The sequence below is a fragment of the Sorghum bicolor genome, chromosome 2, assembly GCF_000003195.3.
Source record: "Sorghum bicolor cultivar BTx623 chromosome 2, Sorghum_bicolor_NCBIv3, whole genome shotgun sequence".
Lineage (NCBI taxonomy): Eukaryota > Viridiplantae > Streptophyta > Magnoliopsida > Poales > Poaceae > Sorghum > Sorghum bicolor.
In genome coordinates, this window is record NC_012871.2 from 9,437,457 (window position 1) to 9,458,968 (window position 21,512).

Below are 21,512 nucleotides of genomic sequence, written 5' to 3' on the forward strand. Positions count from 1 at the left end.
TTTTATTATTTTTATATGCTATCTCGCTAGCTATTTGTAAAGTGCTATTGAGAGCCAATAGAATTTCTTCTAGCTAGCTATTTGATAACCATTGCGGATGACCATATGCAATTGCAAAATTTTCAGGTAACTGTTGTATATTATTTGTATTTAAGTCCAGAAGGGTTGGCTGTGCTTCGGAAAAAAATATTAAAAATTGCTCAAGGCAATCGGCCCTAATCCCCGTTGCTTTATGCTTTGACCACGCTGACATTCCTCTATCCATTTTCGTTCTGGTCCCCCTCGGCGGCGCCATGATTGACGCTGCTTTGCTCCCACACTTCCACCTCCACTTCCCCTTCGTCCTTCCATTCCCTCGCGTAGTCCCTGCAGCTGCCGGCCGGCGTCCTACCACCTTCGAGACGGAAGGCCGTCCCGCGGGCGCGACGAGCCGAGAGGGGTTTCGCCGTCCGATAAGAGGGTCACCTCACCTCTTGCTCTGCTCTGCCCCCTCCTCCGGTGAGCGAAGCTCGCCACTGACTCTGCTCGCGCTCTTCGTTGGTCTTGTGGCGTTAATAACACGCGGCTCCTGCAGGTGTTGTCTGTCTTCTTCGGGGTCTCCCACTGGCGGCGCTGTTGTTCTGATGGGAATTCAGTAACCGCTGGATGAGGAAAGGAGTGAATGCTCAGCTCAAGCAGGAAGATGAGTAGATCCGCGACTGTAAGGGGGGCAATAATTTCCTATTGGGTATCTGGATCGGGATTGCGTTTCAGTTTTTGGCATTTCCTTGCTTTGCTAGAGAATTGCTCCGCCGTCACCTCCTTTCCTGAATGGGGGCATGGGGGGATTTAATTGGGCTCTAGGAGTGCTCGGTTGTGTAGTCTTAGATTTTTGTGGGAAAGGAACCAAATGATCTAGTAACCCTAAGCATGATTTGGTAGTTCCTTGAAACTACAACCCACCATAGGGAGCAGGGAGGGCAGACTTGCTATGTGTTTCATGCCTGAACTGCGAACATGGAAAAAAAAACACCAACGTGCTACAAGTTAGCCTGAAAATGAGCTAACATAGTTGCCATCCTTCTTTTTCTCTTTTTCCTATGTAATGTAACTATGAATGAACTTGAAAACAAAACAAGCCTGCCCTGAAAGCTGAAAACAAGCATCCGCTCATGAATTGTTTGGTTTTTGCTCAGTCTTCCATGGAAACGGCATAATGCAGATCCAGCATATTCAGTTATTCACGCAGATCATTAAGAATGGAAGAAACTTCAGTTTTAAGGCTATTGACACGGTCTCTTCGAATTTTGTGTAGATTTTTCAGGTTCTTTTGGTTTTCACAACCATTGTTGCTCAGACCCAATGGGCTAGTGTATGGGGCATGTACTGCGAGGACTTGACAGCAAGTGTAGAGAGGCCACACAGTGCCTCAATAACGGATTTTGGTGCTGTTGGAGATGGTGCGACTCTTAACACGAAAGCATTTCAGAATGCACTCTTCTACCTCAATTCATTTGCGAAGAAGGGCGGAGCGCAGCTGTTTGTGCCTGCTGGAAGGTGGCTGACCGGGAGTTTTAGTCTAATCAGCCATCTCACACTCTCACTGGACAAGGACGCAGTAATTCTTGGATCAACAGTAAGATGATTTCACAAATGGTTTGTAGGCAATAATTTAATTACTTTAAGTAGAGTTACTTCTGTTTTGCCTCATCACTATAACTTCAAACCTTCGACATCTTTTTCGTACAGTTCTCACCTATCAAAAATAAAAGCATGTAGAATCACCTGTACATATTAACAATAAGTAATAATAACAGTAATCATATGTTTACTGTAATTACATCTCATATTTTGATGAGTACATTTCTACTGAAACAACAGTGCAGCCACCGTCACAGTGTCCTTATGAGGATATTTGCAGGACTCCTCTGACTGGCCAGTTATTGATGCTCTTCCATCCTATGGGCGTGGTAGAGAACTACCCGGTAAAAGACATCAAAGTTTAATATTTGGATCCAATCTTACTGATGTAATAATAACTGGTAAGTGTTTTAGTTGCATCAAGCACTTCATATGGCTAGCCTTTTAATCTTCTGGTGCATGACAAGCTATAGATCATGCTCTTTTCAGGTTCCAATGGCACCATTGATGGCCAAGGTGCAGTTTGGTGGGACTGGTTTCACAACCACACATTGAATTATACTAGACCACCGCTTGTTGAACTGATGTACTCTACCAGAGTAGTTATTTCCAACCTAACCTTCATAAATTCACCATTTTGGAATATCCATCCAGTATACTGCAGGTTCCCTTTTGAGCATTCCTCTCTGTCATTTATTACTGAAGCAACGTTTCAATCGCAATGATAATTTTATCATTTAGACTGTTTTTTCCCGGATGAACAGCCAAGTCCTGGCCCAGCATCTCACGATCCTAGCACCTATCAGTTCACCAAACACCGATGGCATTGATCCAGGTGTGCTTTATTGGGATGCTATGGCTCACTGAATTCTTTCTTTAAATGAATAGTTGCTTTAGTTTATGCCCTGTTTGCTCCATTTAGCAGTTGGCCCTGCACTTTCTAAAAAAAATAGATCAACATCATGAAAAATTGCAAGACTTTGTTCTGGCTTGAAAGGAACAAACTAAATCTGACCTAGGACAAAATTTAAGTAGCTATTTGAAATATAGAGTACATGATGCTGTATGTTCAGTACTCGAGGTAGTCATCAGATATGTGCTTAAGTTATATGAATCCTAATTAAGTGAAAGACCATAGTTATTGCATAAATTTTTTCAAAAATTTAACATGTTGTTTCTTGATGTATGACACCAGTATTTCTAGTCAGACTCATTTTGTCAACGTTGAGGTCCTGAACTGTGTGTTTTTCTTTTAAATTTTTATTTTATTTTTCCTGTCACCATGTCTGGGACTAATCACTAATGCAACTTGAAACCCATCCAGACTCATCTACAAACGTTTGCATTGAAGATTGTTACATCAGAAATGGCGATGACATTGTTGTCATCAAGAGTGGGTGGGATGAGTATGGCATCTCTTTTGCTCATCCTAGCTCCAACATTAGCATCCGCAACATCACAGGACAGACAAGGAACAGCGCTGGGCTCGCCTTTGGAAGCGAGATGTCAGGTGGTATATCAGACGTTCGAGCAGAGGGCATCCGGATCGTCAACTCAGTGCATGGGATCAGAATCAAGACAGCCCCAGGGCGCGGAGGATACGTGAAGAACGTGTATGTAGCCGATGTGAGCTTTGACAACGTTTCCATAGCCATCAGGATCACTGGAAACTACGGTGAACACCCTGATGATAGGTACAACAAGAGTGCACTTCCCACCATAAGCAACATAACTATCAAGGATGTTGTGGGTGTCAACATTGGTGTTGCAGGAATGTTGCAGGGCATCCCAGGGGATAACTTCAGCAATATTTGCTTATCAAATGTGTCTCTCAGTGTCAGATCTACAGATCCATGGAATTGTTCACTCGTCGAAGGGTATTCGAACTCTGTGTCACCAGAGGTATGCGAGCAACTAAGAACCAGTCCAGGGCCCGGACAAATTTGCTACGGCAGTAATTATCCAGCCGCTGCAGCACAGCCACAGCCACAGCCACAGCCGCTGCAGAAATCAAGTGCTAGCCGGCTGGTAAATCCTTTCCTTTCGATAAGTTGGTTTCTATGTAGGTAACCTTGAGTATATCTACTTGATCATTTTTCCCCCTCGTCCCTGCAGCTTGGTAATTTTAATTTTATGGAAATCAGTATCATGTACTACTATTGTTGTTTCAAAGCCTCTTTGTTGGGGCATGTAGGTACTGATTATTACTCGGAAATGAAATAAATTTGTTTGACTTGAACAATTCTGTTGAAACACATCAAGTTCAACCGTGTGTTCCAGTTGGTCTTGAGTTTGGTAACCTGGGATTACCGTCTCATTCTGTGTGGCTTCAAAACTCTGTTCCTCTTAATGAAAAACGCGCTTTGGCGTGGTCGGAAAAAAACACACATCAAGTTCTGTGTTGGATTATCCTTGTAATATACGGACCTTCTTGTAATATACGGGTGCTGGCCTTCAACTTATTTTATGTACCATATAACTTTGGTTTCTCGACGCAAACAAACTTCCAGGTTCATTTAGTTAAGGCAAAATTCCATTACAAGACCGTGCAGCATTTTATTTTGTACAATAAGTTCCTCTGCTGCAATTTAGTTGATTGGTATTCTTGTGCTATCTATTTACTATGTGCTTTCAAGCACTAAAAAGTTGAATTTATATTTATTATTAGTCTGTTTACTATGTGCTCCACTCGTCATCACGCCAACGTATGCTCGTGATCTCGATGGCGCATGGTCACGGATTCTATTTGCACATTTACCTACTATTAACATTTCATATAGGAGGTCCATTCAAAAAAAATTCTGTGATTCTCTTTAAACAAATCTCATACCAGGCAAAAGCAGTGGCGCTGGCAGGAAACGGATAGGAAAGCAGAGTTTGCCAGACACGAGACGGAGCAGCTATTTGCCCGAAACAAGACCCTAGCGATACCTAGAACAGTAAACAGGCACGAATGTTCTCTAAACGAAAACGGCAAAACGACGCTGCAGTCCACGTGCGTCACGAAACCTATGCTTTCGCAGGATCACATTTAACGTAAGAATGGGAGATATCAGTTGTGAGCAAACATCTTCCTTGTCCAGTGCTATCAGTTCTAATAATGGGAAAAAAAAAACGCTACAGCAACCCAAACTATCCCTCGGCTTATTAGCAATGCTCTATGCAGTAACTTGTCGATGATCACAGAAAAAAGAGAAGTTCATAGTGGGAGAGTTGATAAATCCAGGCCAGCGGCTCCAAGTTCGGTGGCCACAACATCATCATCCTCACCATCTAGAGCTCGTCCTGCAAATCGGGCATTCATCACATCAGGTAGTGTCAGGACATAGACAGGAACACGATAAATGCTTGGTTAGGAACGAGAAAACTTTGCACGGATTGAGTATCTTACGTGCTTCTCATCATCAGAGTCGTCCTTGCTATCCTCGGCATCAGAGTCAGCCTTGTCCTCGTCTGCCTTCTCATCGTCTTCCTCATCCTGAGATAGATGTACAATTTAGATCATTTATAAACCGCATAGGAAACAAAATGGTCCAGGAAGAATAAGATAGATGCAATGCTGACCTCTAGGTCGTCATCCTCATCATCACCACCCTTGGCGGCTTCCTGTTAACAAGAGATTCATAATCAGTGACACGCAAACCTCCAACAGAAAAAGCACAACCGTTGCGACTCAGAAAGATCGAGTTCAGACACCCAGCATTAGTAATCAGCTGTTGACATGTAAAAACTAAACAGTTAAACTCATATATTGTACTATAATTTACTATAGTCTGATTTAGGGTTAATGATAGTGATGCTCTGCCCGCACAAGTTTTATCCGTTAAAACTCACATGCGCTCAGGACTGATTATTAGTTCATTCAGTTTCAACCAAAGGAAACAAATCCCAAAGTCAACATGAACCAGGATGCATGACAATGACACAGCATACAGCTACGCCCAATAGATCATGACAAGACACTTATGCATACACCTGTCACAAATACACTATATGGTGTTGAAATATACCTCTTCTTCCTTCTTTTTCTCAGCCGCATCGAAAGCAGCCTTCTCTGCCTGTTAAGACCCATCATTAGTTCACGCATGCATGAATCAACCACGAGTTATTGAGAGATATTACAACGAGGAAATGCATACCTCCTTGTGCTTGCCCCAGGTCTCCTCTGCGAAAGTCTTGGCCAACGCAGGGTCATCAGTGATGATGAAGTTGTCAAACAAAGTGCCTGATTTAACCTGTACATAGAAAAAACAATAGGCTTAACCAACTGTGATGTCTTTCTGAACAAGAGAAAGGAAGATCCTACTATCCAACACCAACCTGCCACAGCTCAATGCCAATGTACTTCAGGCTGTCAAATGCATAGATGTATGGATCATCCTTGAAATCTGTAAAGCACAGGAATTAGATTCAGTACTAATAACCCAATAGCCAAACAGTAGCAGATACAAGGTTCAATTTCAGGGGAACATACCTGGATTGTCAATCATAGGTGCCTTCCATTTACCCTGGTAGTTCGGGTTCTTGATTTTCTGGCAAATGAAGCAAATGCTGTCAGATATCAGAATATTTATTACTGTCAGCTTGTATTTAGTTAAAGGAACCGTCATACCTTTTGCTTCCATGGTCCCTTGTATTCTGGGTTTGGAATGGTAGGGGCAGTCCATTCACCATCTTCCTCATCATCCCAGTCCTCAGGCTGCAATGCACATTTCAGAATTTATAAACCCATGCTATTCATCCTATGACACAGACTACATAATAAAGAACCACATATAAGTACCTTCTTAGCATCAGGGTCAGGAATTTCCTTGGGAATATCATCATAGCCCTGGAGTAAAAGGGAACAAGGCAATGAGATGTATTGTTCAAACAAAATTAAGTAAACTACTAGTGACTACAGGAGTAGCAAATATCCCATTAGGTATTATTATACAATAGAAGCTCTTAAATTCTGGTCACGTAAGATGTTTTTACCAATGACAAAAATTAGGCATATGGATAAAAAAACTACCTCAGGCTTCTTGTCCTCAGGGTCAGGAATGTACTCCTTGTCATCCCAGTCCTCAGGCTGCAATCATCAACACATAAACCTCAATTATTTCCGAACATGTGCAAGCAAAGAAATTCAGACACAATAATAAATATTAAAGTCTTTACCTTCTTAGCCTCTGGGTCCTTGATTTGCTTAGGGGGCAGAATATCCCAGTGCTCGTAGATGCTGCCAGTTTGCTTCTCTTCGTTATCAATGAGAATGCTGTATGTTGCATCAGGGCGGATAATCAAAGTGTAAACATGAGTCAACTGATCAGTCTCACAAGGCACATCCTTCTTGATCAAGTGGTTCTTGCCATCCTTGGTCAGGATAGTGTGAACCTTCTTGGTGCTGTACCCACAGATATCTGGTCCAAACATAATGCTGCAGTACAGAAGAACAAAGTTAACTACAAGTACAAGATCAGATATGATAGGGAGAAAGAGTATATTCAAAGGCTATATACCTGTAAGGTGTGTCCCCACCAAATTTCTTCTGGTCTACATCACCACCCAGCAATTTGACATAACCACCACCGCAGTCAAGCTTCTGCTCGTGCTTCACAGAGAATTGCAGCACCAGGGTCTTATCCTTGCTGCTGAACTCAGGGTACTCAGCTGAAATAGCATAGAACCTGTAGTCCTCAGAGGTCTGAATACCTGCAACAAGAAACATGTTCAGTCAGTAACTAATAAACTGAAACCACCAATCTTCTTCTGATGTTTTGGAATTTACCTTTGTCCTCGGCATCTCCATTCCATTTCCCAGAGGTGTGGTTCCATTCACCGGCCATGTTCTCGTCCTTCTTCCACTCAGACTTGACCCACCGACTTTCCCAGCCATCTGGCCATGCATCACAACAATGCAAAATGTCACATCAAAATTAGAAAAAAAAAATGCTTCGCGGTATACAAAATTGACAGTCAGTATTTAGAGATCCTATAATTCCTAATGTGGATCACCTGCTGGTCCAAACTGAATCTGGAGGAGAACAGAGAACTACTGCACGACATGTTCCTAATCAACGAGGAATTAACACGAACACAAATAATAAGGCACAGATTGGCATTTGTACCTCCTAAACAAACATCAACCACATGAGTCCCAGATCAAATTATGTTTAGGTCAAGGATACGAAAACAGTACAAAATCTGATCCACCTCGGCAGACATGCTATAAGATTCGAGGCCGAATTTGAATTACTGACATTGGGCGACACTGCTATGACTGAAACTACCACACGACAATTCAGAGCCGCAAGATCCAAAGCCCCAGGCTGCGTGACTGAAGTACTCAACACCATAAATAGCCACTACTAGATCCTGCGAGCAAACCCCTAACACTAAATAGCCACTACTAGATCCTGCGAGCAAACCCCTATCACTACCAGTATCATCACACACTGACACACTACACACCGGCTAAATCGCGTAAACTAGCCAAATTAACACCCCACAGGTCCGTCAAAATTAACGCCTACCATTTCACACGCACTGCATTGGTGCCCCAAGACATGAGGCGCATCGCAGAACAGGGTTGGGATCAAGGGAATTAATATTTTTTGAACCAAAAAAAACAAAAGGATCAAGGGAATTAATTAATCACCTTCGAACTTCTCCTGGAAGAAGACCTCGCCGGCGACGGCGGCGACAGAGGCGAGCGCGAGGAGTGCCGCGACGGCGTACGAAGGGCCCCTGCGGATCGCCATCCAGGTGGAAACCTTGTCCAAGCTTCCGATCCGATCTCAGCCCCGGCCGGCCACCCGGGGTCGTGTTGTATTTATCGGTCGCTGCGGAGAGCTCCAGCCGGGGGGGTGGGTTTAGGGTTTCCGCTCTCTGACGGCTGGGGCCGGTGGAGGTGAGCGTAGGTGCGGCTGCCACAGTGGCGGGTGTGGGCCATGGCGTCCGGCCAATGGGAGGCTAGCTTGCGGTGGTCCGGCCAGTGGGGAGTCGACGCGTGGCGGATTCGACGTGTTTGGGAGGTCCGGGTAGGTCGCCCGTGCGGTGCGTGCAACGGGAGCTGGAAATAGTAAAAAAAAACAAAAATGAGGACGGGTGACATCGGAGTATCGGACGGGATTTTCTAGGATATCTGTTCCCGGTTTTCTGTGACTGCTTTTGCCTGGTATAGAAGTTGTTTTTAACCAGTATTTTTCTTTCTTAGTTTATTTCCATCAAAAATCTAATTTTTTCAAGATTTCTCGTCACATCGAATTTTTAGAGTCATATATAAAGTATTAAGGTCCTGTTTGGTTCCCCTTACTAAATTTTAGCTAGCTAAACTTTAGTCACTTTAGTAGCTAAAGTTCCAAACACACTGACTAAAAGGAGCTAAAATAGTTTAGTCTCATTAGTCACCCAAGAGTAGCTAAAATAATTTTAGCTAGCTAAAATTTAGCAATGGGAACCAAACAGACTCTAAATATAGACAAAAATAAAAACTAATTGCACAGTTTGGTCGGAATTGACGAGACAAATCTTTTGAGCCTAGTTAGTCCATGCTTAGACAATAATTACCACAAACAAACGAAAGTGCTACAGTGTCGCGAATTTTTTTTTGTTCAGCAACTTTCAAGGCGTTTAGTTCACTTAAAAATCAAAAAATTTTCAAAATTTCCCGTCACATCGAATCTTACGGCACATGCATAAAATATTAAATATAGTTAAAAACAAAAACAAATTACACAATTTATCTGTAAATCGCGAGATGAATCTTTTGATCCTAGTTAGTCCATAACTGGACAATATTTGCCACAAACAAACGAAAGTGCTATAGTGTCTCGAATCAAAAAATTTTGGAAAACTAAACAAGGCCTCCCTGTTCAGCTGGCCGAAAAAAAAAGTTGCTAAATAATACTATACTGATTGATTATGACAAAAAAATATTGTTTCGAAAGGCAGTCCTGGGATGACATTTTTATGAAGTATTGCTCTCTCCGTTCAAAAACAAATATAATTATAGGTTATATGCCAGCTAAAATGATTCACGTTTAACTAAGTTTCTAATAAAAAAATTCACACTTATCACTCTAAATCAATTTATTAAGAAAATAGATTTCATAATTAGTCTAATAATATTTACTAATATCATAAATACTAATATTTTTTATCTATAATTAGTCAAATTAATATACCAAAATATGATTTTGTATTAGAATTGCATTGTTTCTAGGATGGAGCATGTGTAATACCGGTGGACAGACCAAGGAAAATTGGGTATGTTTGCTTTGAAGCCTTGCAAACCTGCCTAGCTCAGCGTGCTTCACCAGGTGTTTTGATTCTGAGAGCATGGCCGCCTGGTTCCTTTAGCCATGACAGAAAGTATCATTGACTAATTTGTTATGAGAGAAAAAAACATATCCAATTATATATAAATATTCTCTACCAATTACATCTCTTTATGTCTTGGTTCTCATGTAGACATGGTTTCTAACTTAGACGTAGTTTCTATGATTTTTGCTCTCTCTCTCTCTCTCTAATAACTATCTTGCCACATCAGCAAAACGCTTAGATGACAATATAATTAACATTCATAGAAACTATGGTGATTTTTGCACTAGGAGTGTCCTTAGAGAAAAAGGTGTTACACAAGCATAATTATGAGTACATATTTTTTAAATGAGCTAGGCAAGAGATGTCAGTTATTATTAAAAAGAAGATGAACCTAAACTATGTAAATATAACAGAATGATGAGACTACAAAAAGTTGGGCAACCACAACAACTAACAATAACTAAAACCATCGGAGACAACATCAGCCGGTTGCATTGAGACATCAAAATGATCTACACAACAAAGTCACACCAAAAAGTATAACTTAGCACACATGAAAGCACAACACATGCTAGTAGTACACATGAAAATGAAACACAAAATCCTAATTTTGTTGTGGTGGAGCGATGATTCAGTGGTTTAGGTTCATCTCATTCAAAGTCCTTGAGATAGATTTTTCTAAGCAAACTACTTTGATTTCACATCTTAGACAACACTGTCCACCGCATCCCTCTCTTCGCCTTTGATTTCCTTCAACCTCCTCCTCCTCTCTCCATCTTTGATTTCCTTCAACCTCCTCATCAGTGTTGCAGGAGTGCACTATCTTCGTGGAATACCTGAACAGCGGCATGGTCGACGTGGTCACGCTCCCTCTTGTATGCCCCGCGCCAGCGCTCGTGTTAGGATGGATGGGCTCCACGGCGCCTTCAAGTTTGGTCGCCTGGTGTCCATGGAACATATTTAATCATCCAAAAGAGATTTGGGAAAATTTTGTATTTGAGGCTTGTTTCTCGGAATTATAGAAAAATGAATTCACAAAAGCAAGATTTTGATGTCTTTCTCAGCCTCATCGTTCATCAAAATAGTTTCAGATTTCAAATATAAAAAGGCATGATTCAATGCTCGTCTGATATCTTTCTAATGAGTTCTCACGCTCCTCTGATTCTAAAATTTTTATTGGGCCAGATCCCTATGCTAGTTTAGGTTGGTTTTCGTGTTGTGCTACAACATTTTCACTTAAATCTTCTTGATTTGTCTATAGGTTTAACCCTTACCTACTTGACATTCATCTAATTCTAAATTTCTTTTATTTTTGCTTAGATATTTCTTAATCTATTTAGAACTTGTTTGTTTGAGCTTTTATCTGGATTTTACCGGACAAAAGTTAGAAGGTCAAACAAACAACCCAACTAGGTTGGCTTTGAAAAGTTAGCTTATGAGAAAATGAACTAAAAGTTGAAGAGCATGTTTTGAAGAGATTTTTTTACTTTTTGTTGTGCTGCGAAGCTCATAAGGTATTAAAAAGGCCAAAAGCCAGAAAAGCCAGCTCTTGAGCTAAAAGCCATTGCATCTCAAATAAACGAGCCTAAGGGTTTAGCCTGCCTGGAATCTGCCATGTGACTTGCCACGACTTATTTAGCATGTTCCAACCATGGTAAACTTTTTCTCAATTAGTGCAAAGGTAAGGTATGCACACAAGAGCGATTGTGATCATGTCCCCGATCTAGGTCACCATCTCCGGCGATCTGGATCAGCAACACCAGCGGCCACTTAGGTCTCGGCGTCCACGCCACACTGCCGATCTCTCATCAGTACCAGACACCACATACCGCCGGTTAGCCATCCAGGCGCCGTTGACTACAGAGTTTCCCCTAGGTTAAGCGTCACTTAGTTTCCTAGATTGGGATGACTTTTGTGGCTGCACCATTCAACGTGTAGGTTTCCACTATCGTTCTATCCTCTCCTCTAGATCACATGGCATCCTCAAGAGATGGAAGTATGGGGAGGGGCTTAAACCCTACCTCCAATGTTACTGATCTACTGCGCTGGCTAAACCTCACGGAGGATGAAGAAGTTGTGGCAGATTTCAGTGATGAGGACGTTGAAAAAGAGGATCCCCCGTGTGAAGAATGGGCACTGGTGGGGAAGGTTATCTCACCGTCGGTGGTTCACGTGAACACTGTCTGATCAGCGTGAAGCCGGCGTGGGGCAACCCTGTTGGTGTCAAATTACGGGCGATCGAACAGAAAGGAGATAACCTGTTCATGGTGGAGTTTGGAAGTAAGGGCCACATGGAGAGGGTTCTGATAGGAACTCCATGGATGGTTGGTCGCCATGCTGTCATTATAAAAACTTATGATGAGAAGCTTAGTGCTTCAAAAATCTGTTTTGACCACTTGGAGATGTGGGTCCATATATTGAACCTGCCGCTCGGATGGATGAACCAGTAAAGGGGATTCCGGGCAATGTGTCTGATCGGCCAGGTGGTGAAGATGGATGTGGACATGGATGGTAAGGCTAGCGGGGTGTTCCTACATGCCCGTGTGGCCGTAGAAAATTTTAAACCATTGAGGCGAGGAGTGCTTTTGCGCATGAGCAAGGCTGAGGAGCCACGATGGTTCTAGGTTCAATATGAAAAGCTTCCTTTTTACTGTTTTTGTTGTGGTGTGATAGGCCACTCAGAGATGGAATGCTTGAATCCAGTGCCCCGTAATGAGCATGGAAAATTATTGTATGACATTCAGCTCAGGACGCTAGAAGAGAAAAAAAGGCATGTGCAGTCTTTCACTGGGGTAGCTACTAAGTCCTTCGGGAGTGGTTCTTCCTTGGTCTCTAAGACCTCGAAGACAAAACACACAAGATCCAAGGATGCTTGTACATCCCTAGGTGATGATGGATCTTGCCATTCTTCAGAGATGATGGGGGACATAGAAGAACAGGAGGTCTAGTCACCGCTCAAGAAGCAGCCTGGTGCTGTAGTGATGGAGAAGGGAATGGTAGGCAAAGGGGCTAGCAGGCAGCTCGATGTGCAGGAGGATGACACCAATTGTCACCTACCTATAAAGAGGAAATCTAAGGTGACTAGACTGGCCACACAAAATCCAGACCTGATTACTCCATTGGACAGGTCTAATGCTATTGTACCAATTGGTTTGGTGAACTCGAGGGTGGACTAGCTAGATAGTGGTGCGGAGAACAGTGGAGATAGCATGATAGAGATGTTGAAGAAGCAAAAGAGAGGCAATACCAACAATACAAAATCAACGGCGGCTGCAGGTAGCAGCCCCCACCGGGCGCCATGAAAATCTTAGCTCTGAACTGCCAGGGCCTAGGGCAGCCCAAGGCAGTTTAGGAACTCCGTAGCTTGGTACAACATCGCCCTTGGTTGGTCTTCTTGTCATAGACGTGATTTTTCTCTGATCGAGTGGACGGATTGAAGATATCACTAGGCTTTCCAAACAGCCTAGGTGTGGGAAGTTTTGGACGAGGTGGAGGGCTGGCACTTCTTTGGTCACGTGATGTTGATGTGAGGCTACAGAGCTATGATAAGCTACATATCGATGTAGTGATCGTTGATCTAGTGTCAAGGCTAGACCTTTAGAGATTTACAGGTTTCTATGGTGAGGCGAGAAGGGAGGTGAGATATAGGAGTTGGGACTATTTGGATTTCCTGAGCACTTAGAGTGAGCTTCCCTGGCTTTGTGCTGGGGATTTCAATGAGGTGCTAGAGGCAAACGAACAGTTTGGTGTGCAAACAAGGCCAGAGAGGCAAATGGAGGGCTTTAGGGGTGCGGTGCAAGCTTGTGGTTTCATGAACCTGGGCTACATCGTACTACCTTACACTTGGGATAACAGACAGCAAGATGGCAACAACGTGAAGGTTTGGTTGGATAGGGGTTTTGCAACTGTAGACTTTCTTAACCTTTATATAGATGTGAAAGTCTGGCATGTCCAGACCACGGAATCGGATCATTGTTGCTTAGTTCTCGAATGCTTCAAAAATCACTGAGGAAGAAAAAGGAGGCAGTGCTTTCGATATGAGAATATGTGGCGTCGTGACCCTACATATATTCAAGCGGTGGAGTCAGCTTAGAGCAGTATGGTAGGGGATGCTACTCTTGGTCAACTTTTGGAACACCTCAACAGTGTGGGACGCTCGCTGATTGGGTGGGATCGCTCCACCTTTGGTTCAGTGCGGAAATGCCTGGGGCAACTTAGGAAAGATCTTGAGCTGATGAGAGGCCAGTCCATTGGTTCAGGATCAACTCAAGATGAGCGCCGAGTGATGTCGGAGATCTTTGAACTATTATCTAGGGATGAAACCATGGAGAAGCAACGCTCAGGAGTAAATTGGTTGCGTGAAGGGGATCGAAGTACATCCTTCTTCCAAGCAAAATCGAAGGAGAGAGCTAAGACAAACCAAATTTCCTTGCTGAAAAACAATGTTGGTGATGTGGTGACTGAACAAGAGGAGTTGGAAAAGGTGGCAAAAGATTTCTATGTCAACCTATTCACAGCTCAGGAGGCCCTGGATAATGATCATGTGCCGATGAAGGTTACTCAGCAGATGAATGAAGAGCTGATCAAACCGTTCACGACAATTGAAGTGGAAAGGGCACTGTTCATGATGGAAGCTAATAAGGCTCCCGGCCCTAATGGATTTACAGCAGGCTTCTATCAACACCATTGGAAATTACTGGGACCGCGTATCACGAACGTTGTTCTTAATTTTCTACATGGAGGTGAGATGCCACCCGAGGTGAACATGACAACCATAGTGCTTATATCGAAGGTAAAGAACCCACAAGAGATGAAAGAATTCAGAGCTATTTCTCTGTGGAATGTTTTATACAAGCTTTGCTCGGAGGTTCTTGCCAACTGTGTGAAGGTGTATCTTGATGAGATTGTGTTAGAGGAGCAAAGTGCCTTCATGCTAGGGAGACTCATCACAGATAATGTGTTGATTGCATATGAATGTACCCATTATTTGCAGCGAAGAAAAGGCAAATCAGGTGCCTGTGCTATAGAACTTGATATGGCTAAAGCCTATGACCGAGTGGAATGGGAATACACATGCTGAAGCTGGGATTCCACAACACTTTTGTGTCTGTGATTATGAGGTGTGTGAGGTTAGTTTCTATGTCCATTCGGGTTAATGGAGCGTTATCAGATCATTTCAGCCTGAGAAGGGGAATTCGACAGGGAGATCCGATATCCCCCTATTTGTTTCTTCTATGTGCTAAGGGTTTGTCTTCTTTGCTGAGGAATTTGGGGCTAGTGTTCCTATACAGAGGAGTGCGCGTGGGTGTCCATGCCCCCTGGATCTCACACTTACTCTTTGCGGATGATTGCATTGTCTTTTCAGAAGTGTCGCAGCGAGGGGCTTTGCGCCTACAGCAGATTTTGGATATCTACAACCAGGGGTCAAGAAAATTAGTGAACCGATACAAGTCTGCGGTGTTCTTTAGCCGTAACTGCACTGATGTCATGAAAGAAGAGGTACGATAGACTTTGAACATTGACAAAGTAGCTTTGGCTGAAAAATACTTAGGCCTTCCTACAACTCTAGGACGGTCTACTTCTGAAGCTTTTGAATTTTTGCCAAACCGAGTAAGAGGGCTAATAGGAACTTGGAGCGGAAGGGAAGCTAGCAACGCTGGTCGAGAGGTACTTCTAAAGTCGGTTGCCCAGGCTGTGCCCACATACTCCATGAGTTGCTTTCTATTGTCAAAGACAACATGTAAGAAAATAAAAACACCTATTTCCAATTACTGGTGGGGTGGCTTGGCGGATAGCAAGAAAATTCATTGGTAGAGCTAGGACTACCTCACATACCCTAAAGCTTTGGGTGGAATGGGGTTTTGAGATCTACAGAATTTTAACAAAGCAATGCTGGGCAAGCAGGGGTGGAGACTGATGACTAATCCTGAAAGTTTGTGTGCTAGAGTTTTAAAAGGGAGATACTATCATGATGACTAATTTCTCACAAGCACAAGGAAGAAGCATTCAAGTCACACCTAGCGTGCCATTCTAGCAGGAAGGGAGGTCCTAAGGCAGGGACTGATAAAGAGAGTTGGCAATGGAAACTCTATAAATATTTGGAATGATCGATGGATACCAAATCACTTTGGAGCAAAACCTCTTACTCCTAGGGAGGGTCAACCGGTGGCTTTGTTTGCAGATCTTATCTTACCAAGCGGTCAATGGAGGGAGAATTGTATCCAACAATAGTTCTACCAGTGGATGCTAATGCTATACTTAGTATTCCAATTCGACCACATGTTGAAGATTTTTGGGCTTGGGAGCTTGAGAAGTACGGCATCTACTCCGTTCGGTCGGCATACACATTGCTTGATATGGCAAGAATCAGAGACACTGTGAAACATGGTGCAGGGGGATCAAGATACGTCATGTGGAAGAAGATATGGAGCTTGAAAGTCCCACCGAAGGTTAAAGTGTTTTGGTGGCAAGTGCTGCATGAATTTTTACCAGTTTAGAAAATCCTTCACCGTAGACACATGGAGCCGATCGCAAACTGTGAGGTCTGCGGGGTCAAAGAGGAGACGATCAGGCATGCACTTTTGGAGTGCACGGTGGCCCGGTTATTTTGGGACCATTTCAAGGTACTCACAGAAACAAAAATCCCACGCCTACTCCATGCAACCTGGGCAAGGGACATTCTATGGGGATATGCTAATTCTGATGATGAGAGTGCTATGATTATCATTGGGATGTACTCACTTTGGATGCAGTGCAATAAAAGGAAACATGGGGAGCAAGAAAAGCCAATCAGAATATTTGTGAAATGGACAGTTAATACGCCCTTTGACCTTTGGCAACTCTCGCGCCCACAAGTGATAGTTGCAGAGAACGAGGATGAACCGCACTGGGAAACATCGTCAACAGGATGGATGAAATGCAACATCGATGGTGCTTTCTATGGAAACTAGAGGAAGGGAGCTACTGGTTTTGTAATACGTGATGAAACTGGAGGCTTCGTGAGAGCAGGGGCTCAGTGGTATGATCACGGCTAAAATCCCTAGTTTGGTTTTGGATAATTGATGAAACCCTAGTACTAACCTCTATACTAAGTGTGTGTAGACTTAATGACGTTGGTACATGCTAAGTGATGGAGCAAGAAATGATCATGGTGATGATGGTGATGACCACAAGATGATCAAGTGCTCAACTTGGAAAAGAAGAAAGAGAAAAACAAAACCCTATGGAGTTCAAGGCAAAGGTATTGCTTAGGGTTTTAGTTTTGGTGATCAAGACACCATAGAGGGTGTGATCACATTTAGGATAGATAGTCGTACTATAAAGAGGGGAATTCTTTGGCTAAGCGGTTATCAAGTGCCACTAGGTGTCATTGTTCATGTGCATGTATTTAGAACCTAGTGAGCTAACTTAACTCCTTCATAGAAAATGATTGTGAAAATGCTAACACACATGCACTTATTGGTACACATTTGGTGGTGTTGGCACACTTTGAGAAGGAGGTGGAGGTTGAAGGGTAGAGAGGGGTTTGGGTTCCTCTCTCCCTCCCACCGAGCTTGCGAGGCGGGATTCGGTGTTTTTGAGAAAATGAAGTACATATTATCTATTGCGCTAGTGGGAAGTTTGGATAAGTTGCGGGAAACACTCACCGGACGCTGGCCGTGGAGGCACCGGACGCGGAGCGTGCGCGTCCGGTGTGCGGTCAATGCCTAGCTCTGTTGGAGTTAGGCACCGGACACAGGGTAACTCTTGTTCATGCATCCGGTGCTGCCTGACTTCTGCAAGTGACTCTGACTCAGAGCACCGGGCGCTCAGGGCACATCCGGTGGCTTGGGTCTAGTGCCCCTGAGTGTTTTGCAGTGCTCTCTAGGTAAGGGACCGGACGCTCAGGGTGCGTTCGGTGGCCCCGTGCGTTTGCAGACCTCTCTGCACATGTGACCGGTGTGCACCAGACGCGTCCGGTGCTAACTTGAGCGCGTCCAGTGGTTCATTCTTGACCGTTGGAGATCAACGCGCGTAGTTCAAAAGGTTGACACATGGCTTCTTCTGGTGCACCGGACGTAGGGTGTGTGCGTCTGGTGGTCACTGGCTGTGCATCCGGTGGCCTCGTGTTTTGCCTAGTGAAGGAGCCAACGGCTCTATTTGTTTGAGGGGCTTATAAATACGTGTTGGCCGGCTTGGGGCTCACTCTCTTGGCATTTTAGCATACTTGACATCCTTGTGAGCCTAAGCAAACACCTGTTACTCATCTCCTTTATAGACTAATCATCTTTGTGAGATTGAGAGTGATTCTAAGTGCATTTGCTTGAGTGATTGCATCTAGTGGCACTTGGGGATCAATTTGGCTGCAGTTTTCTTGTTACTCTTGGTGGTTGCCGCTACCTAGACGGCTTGGTGCAGCGGAGGAGCATTGGCACGAGTTGGTGATTGTTCGTGGCCATCTCCTAGTGATTGTGAGGGGTTTGTGCCTACCCTGGCGGAGAGCCAAAGGCAACTCTAGTGGATTGCGTGTGTCATTGAGCTACCTCACTTGTGGGTAGGTTCTTGCGGTGTCCCAGTGAGGACGAGGTTTGTGCTACACCTCTTAGCCGCCGAACCACTAAGTGTTGGTCGACACAACGGGGACGTAGCATGTCGGCAAGCACGTGAACCTTGGAAGAAAAATCGGTGTCTCAATTGTGATTGATTGGTATTCTCCCAGTGCTTGATTGTTCATATATTGGTGATTTATTCATCCTCTACACGGCGGTATAAATATCTCTTCTTCACAATTTACTTACCGCAAAGTAGTGTAACTATTTTAGTTGCTAGTCTTGTCGTGTGTAGCATAGTTCACTAGTGTAGCTTGTAGTGACATAGCTCTTGTGTGCTTAGTGATTATATCAACTAGAATTGTTGGATAGGTGGCTTGCAAACACCCCTCTAGAGCTAGAGCAAAAAGTTTCGCTTTGTTATTTACTAACCTCTTACTTTAGTGAGTTTGTAGAATTTTTAAATAGGCTATTCACCCCCCTATAGCCATATTAGGACCTTTAAACGGCCTCGATGCTCTCACTATGGAGGCTCTTGCTTATCGTGATGGCTTGATCCTGGCACAACAAACAGGGGCTTCATAGATCTGGCTTGAGACCGATTGTCAAGAGTTGGTGCACCTGTGACAAGCGGGAGAAAATCAGAGATCACACGTTGCAACACTTCTGAGGGAGATTAGGGGGCTGAGCTTGAGCTTTCAAGATTTTAAGTTTTCGTTCGTCAGCAGGAAATGTAATAGTGTAGCTCATGTGCTAGCTAAGCAGGTCACGGGTGATGCAAGGTCCGGATGGTGGCAAGTTTGCCCGGATTGCATTGTTAACCTGGTGTCTGCAGATTGTAACCCCGTTCCATCCTATTGAATGAATCCTCGAGTAAAAAAAATCGTGGTAAACTCAACATTAAGTTATCTGCTACTACGGAAATCCAAAAGCCTAGAGAAATCATTCAGTGTATTGCAACCGTTATCAACTCAATATCTAGTTATCTATAACTACAAAAATCCAAAAGCCTAGAGAAATTCGTTTTTTATAGACGTATACACTCATATATGTATGCATTCACCCTTATGATTGGATGCACATACACTCTACCCTTATGAGCATCTCGTTGTTGACCGACACGACACTTATCACTGAAAAAACAACACCATTAAATTTAAAAATAAATCCAAGAAATAAAAACAATCATATTATTAAGTCGACTTGAAAAGAGGTAGAAGGTTCCACCATAAAGGAACCTAATAAGGACCGAAAAGATGGGAAAGAAACCAGGGACCAATTGCCATACTACAAAGTAAAAAGATAGGTAAGAAACTAGAGACTAGACTACAAAATAAAAAAAGGACTAGACTGCAAAACCTTAAAAAAAATTGGACCACTTCTCAAATTATGCGTGTCATCCTTGCGCAGGGGCATGCTAATCTTCTCTGTACGTTGTTCCAATTTAAGAAGGTGTCTCCGAGGAGACAAGTAGGAATACGCTTGGGCTTATAATCTAGCGATTTTGTAGTTAGCTGGTTGAGGTGGTGCTATTGCTAATAAATAAACTCAGCTCGCAGCGGGCCTAAAACCGGAGACGGACCCCAACATGGAAGCGCCTAGTGTTGGCAATGGGTAAATCCCCATTGGGTATGAACTTCCTAGACTCATCCCCGTGACAACAATATGACACCACGGGTATCCTCATATATAGTGGTGGGTAGGGGAATTTCCCCAAACTTATACCCAGGTGGGTAAATTAGACCTGACGGGTCACCCATACCCGCCAAACATCAGCAATTCACAAGCACCAGTCACGTAGTAGCAATTCACAAGCATCGTCACATAGTCATTCACAAGCATCGTCACATAGCCACCTCACCATATACTTAGCAAATAGCAACATAATAATTTCTGCTGCAACCACTAGTCACAGCACCATAATAGTTCATTGTTCATACAAATCACGTAGTATAGAGTAGTACTTTGCTAGCACTACATAGGGTTTCAGTGTATGGGCTGCCGGTGGACTGGTGGCTTGTGGGATTCTTTAGTTTTGGGCTGGGTATTTTTCACCCATGGGTAAATGGGTATGGGGACTACTAGAACGTCCCCATACCCGCGTACCCAATGGGTGAAGGGTTTGCTCCGTTTGTGTACCCATGGGTACTGGTTTCACTCCACATTAGTACCCTAATAGAGTAAATACCCATCGGGTCGCGGGTCGTGGGCCCCATTAACATATTTAGAAGGGCCCACTCGATGGCTGAGACTAAACTCTATGGGCCTTACCACGTGGCTGCCCAAGTGGGCCCGACGAAAAAGGGGATCTCCTACACGACCTCCTCCCGAGCACCAGGAATCGTACCACGTCAACTTAGGCCTTGATGGCCTCGTTTAGTTGTAATTTTTTTGACATGATATTGTACTATTTTTATTTGTATTTGATCAATATTATCTAACTATAAAATAACTAAACTCAAAAAGTTTATCTTGTACTATATAATTAATTATTTTTTATCTATATTTAATATTTTATGCATGTATCAATCCAATGTAAGTAGAAATCTTAAATTTTTTTGTAATTTTCTTGGGAATTAAACAAGACCTAGGTCTCAAAATTTTGGAATATGGCTATTGTAATATTTTTATTTGAATTTTATAATTATTATCCAATTATAAACTAAGATTTAAAGAATTATGTCATAAATTATAAATAAATTATACAATTAATTATTTTTTTATCTGTATTTAATATTCTGTCTAAGATTTAATATGGCGAAAAACCTTAAAAATGTGTAGAAACTAAACAAGACCACAGTTGTAGAGCTCGCCGACGTGGATGGAGGCGCAGCACGTAAAGCCGTCGGCGCCACCGTTACGCTGCTGCTTGCTGGACTGGACAGGACACAGGACGTGCGGACTTGACTTCCTGGACTGGACGTGCACGTCCCCGGTGCAGTGCGATGTGGCAATTCGGTCGATTTGACGAAGCACATGCTTCACCGGCGAAAGCTTGTGAGGCCCACCCAAAAAATTTTCATCATCACGTTGAATCTTTGATACATGCATAAAACA

The 21,512-nt window shown here is 43.3% G+C and overlaps 2 protein-coding genes across 4 annotated transcripts; one reads left to right on the forward strand and one right to left on the reverse strand.

Annotated features, from left to right (window-relative positions):
- Positions 232-3,875, forward strand: LOC8054405 (probable polygalacturonase). 2 transcript variants are annotated; one of them, XM_002459565.2, is made up of 7 exons: positions 232-498; positions 575-727; positions 1,295-1,615; positions 1,901-2,021; positions 2,110-2,284; positions 2,385-2,455; positions 2,945-3,875. In XM_002459565.2, the coding sequence occupies exons 2-7, from the start codon at positions 662-664 to the stop codon at positions 3,688-3,690; spliced, it is 1,500 nt and encodes a 499-aa protein (XP_002459610.1). In that variant the 5' UTR covers positions 232-498; positions 575-661; the 3' UTR covers positions 3,691-3,875. The 2 variants fall into 2 exon arrangements, with proteins under 2 accessions (XP_002459610.1, XP_021309438.1); XM_021453763.1 differs by having other exon boundaries at positions 233-498; positions 575-700.
- On the reverse strand, positions 4,412-8,443 carry LOC110432839 (calreticulin). Of its 2 annotated transcripts, XM_021453764.1 has the most exons (14): positions 8,261-8,443; positions 7,391-7,498; positions 7,122-7,314; positions 6,781-7,039; positions 6,635-6,691; positions 6,404-6,451; positions 6,233-6,319; positions 6,095-6,152; positions 5,941-6,008; positions 5,760-5,855; positions 5,631-5,678; positions 5,185-5,226; positions 5,012-5,098; positions 4,412-4,905 (listed from the first exon to the last, which is right to left on the reverse strand). In XM_021453764.1, exons 1-14 carry the CDS (start codon positions 8,361-8,363, stop codon positions 4,894-4,896), a joined length of 1,266 nt encoding a protein of 421 aa, XP_021309439.1. In that variant the 5' UTR covers positions 8,364-8,443; the 3' UTR covers positions 4,412-4,893. The 2 variants fall into 2 exon arrangements, with proteins under 2 accessions (XP_021309439.1, XP_021309440.1); XM_021453765.1 differs by lacking the exons at positions 6,404-6,451; positions 6,635-6,691 and having other exon boundaries at positions 8,261-8,441.